Source organism: Mus pahari, chromosome 3, assembly GCF_900095145.1.
Source record: "Mus pahari chromosome 3, PAHARI_EIJ_v1.1, whole genome shotgun sequence".
Lineage (NCBI taxonomy): Eukaryota > Metazoa > Chordata > Mammalia > Rodentia > Muridae > Mus > Mus pahari.
This window is the reverse complement of record NC_034592.1, coordinates 54,778,913-54,780,584: the sequence shown is the minus strand read 5'-3', so window position 1 is coordinate 54,780,584 and position 1,672 is coordinate 54,778,913. Positions and strand designations below refer to the sequence as shown.

At 38.5% G+C, this 1,672-nt stretch overlaps 1 protein-coding gene across 1 annotated transcript in view; it reads right to left on the bottom strand.

Annotated features, from left to right (window-relative positions):
* The window catches only part of LOC110317892, a 70,130-nt gene that overhangs the window by 18,513 nt on the left and 49,945 nt on the right, over window positions 1-1,672 (bottom strand). The window contains exon 11 of the mRNA XM_021192701.1: window positions 1,015-1,186. Within this exon, the coding sequence (XP_021048360.1) occupies window positions 1,015-1,186 (172 nt within the window). The remainder of the gene's footprint in view (window positions 1-1,014; window positions 1,187-1,672) is intronic.

Genomic DNA, 1,672 nt, shown 5'->3' with positions numbered 1-1,672 from the left:
GAGAGAGAGAGAGAGAGAGAGAGAGAGAGAGAGAGAGAGAGAGAGAGAGAGAGAGAGAAATGATAAAACAAATCTTTAAATGCAAAAAAGCACATGATGTTTGGAGGGAGACATATTTAGGGAGAGTCGGAGACATGAGTGAGGATAGATATAATCAAAGCATATTGCATACATGTATACGATTCTGAAGATTAAAAAGAACATATTATAAAAACGAACAAACAAGAGTTCTCCAAGTTCTTCAGTGTAGGTAAAAATGCATTTGTAACAACTTTGTCTTTTCAGGAACCTTCTAAGGTATTAAGCAGGAATCCACAGCCAAGATTTACAATAGGTAATATACAAATAAAAATCTGAGAATTTAATTTCCAGAGGTGTGGGGATAGAGTCTGTGTACTGTCAATAAAAATCTGAGGCAGGATTAGAGGGTGGGACATCCAGCAGATAGAGAAAGGGACTCTGGGAAATAGTCAGGAACAGGAAGTTTCCTCATCTGGACTAGGAGGAAGTCAGATGTATGGAACAGAGGAGAGGCAACTAACCACATGACAGACACAGACTAGTATAAACCTGTTAATAAAAGTTATGAGCAAGTTGAGGAACAAACCTAGCTTATGGCTTAGGCATTTGCTCATAAATAATTATAAGCCTCTGAGTACTTATTCGGGAACTGGTGTTGGCGGGGATTGGGTGGGAAGAATCCGCGGTTCCACAGGGAACAAAATTAAACTGACACAGTGCACTTATATGCCACAATTCAATCTTTCTGCTCCAAAATGGCCTGCATGCACAGTAGAGGCCATGTGACATAGCCTGGTTTAATGGTAGAGTACACACCTCAAGTTCGTGGGCGCACAGGGTTGCACCGTTTGTACAGTGCTGAGAATTCCAAGTTGCCTGTTTGTCATGTTCTTATCCGTAAGGACTCCCTGCACTAAACTGAGTAGTGATTGTAAGTCACATTATTTAAACAGATGCAGAAGTAGGACTTTTTTTTTTAACCAGTAAATTTACCTTATTTATATCATTTCTGAGATGCTGCAACTCCATATCCTGTGCTCTAAGGCGCAGTTCAAGTTGTTGCTTTTCTCTTTCGTATTGTTGGTCCTTTTCAGTTAATTGTTTCTTCATGTTTTCATACCAACCATCAGCATTTCTTTGCTGCACTTCTTGTTTTTCCGGCGATCTGCAAATCAAACATGCGGACATTAAAATTTCATTTTGGTAAAGGGTAAGTTCATTTTATTATCATCCAGTACTTTATATTGTACTTTTCTTTTACAATGTCATCCCTGCTTTCGAAATTCAATCTCTAAAAAGCACACGTGGACTAGAAGGGTCGTAATTAAGGAGTGTTCAGGGAATTGACCAGTCCCTGTTACTAGCAATTCTAGTAAAGAAAAGGATCTTTTAAATTATTCAGAAAAGTTGAAAATTGCACACATTTTTGTTGCTGCTGCTAAATTATTAGCTTTTTAAAAATCCTAACAATGTGCTATTAGAATTAACAGAAAAATGAAACTTATCATTGCTGCTTTGGAGGAAAACGGTCTGTACAAATGACCCCTTGCTTCTTCAAAGACACCATGTGCTATACAAATTAAAATCACACACACACACACACACACACACACACACACACACACACACAGAGAGAGAGAGAGAGAGAGAG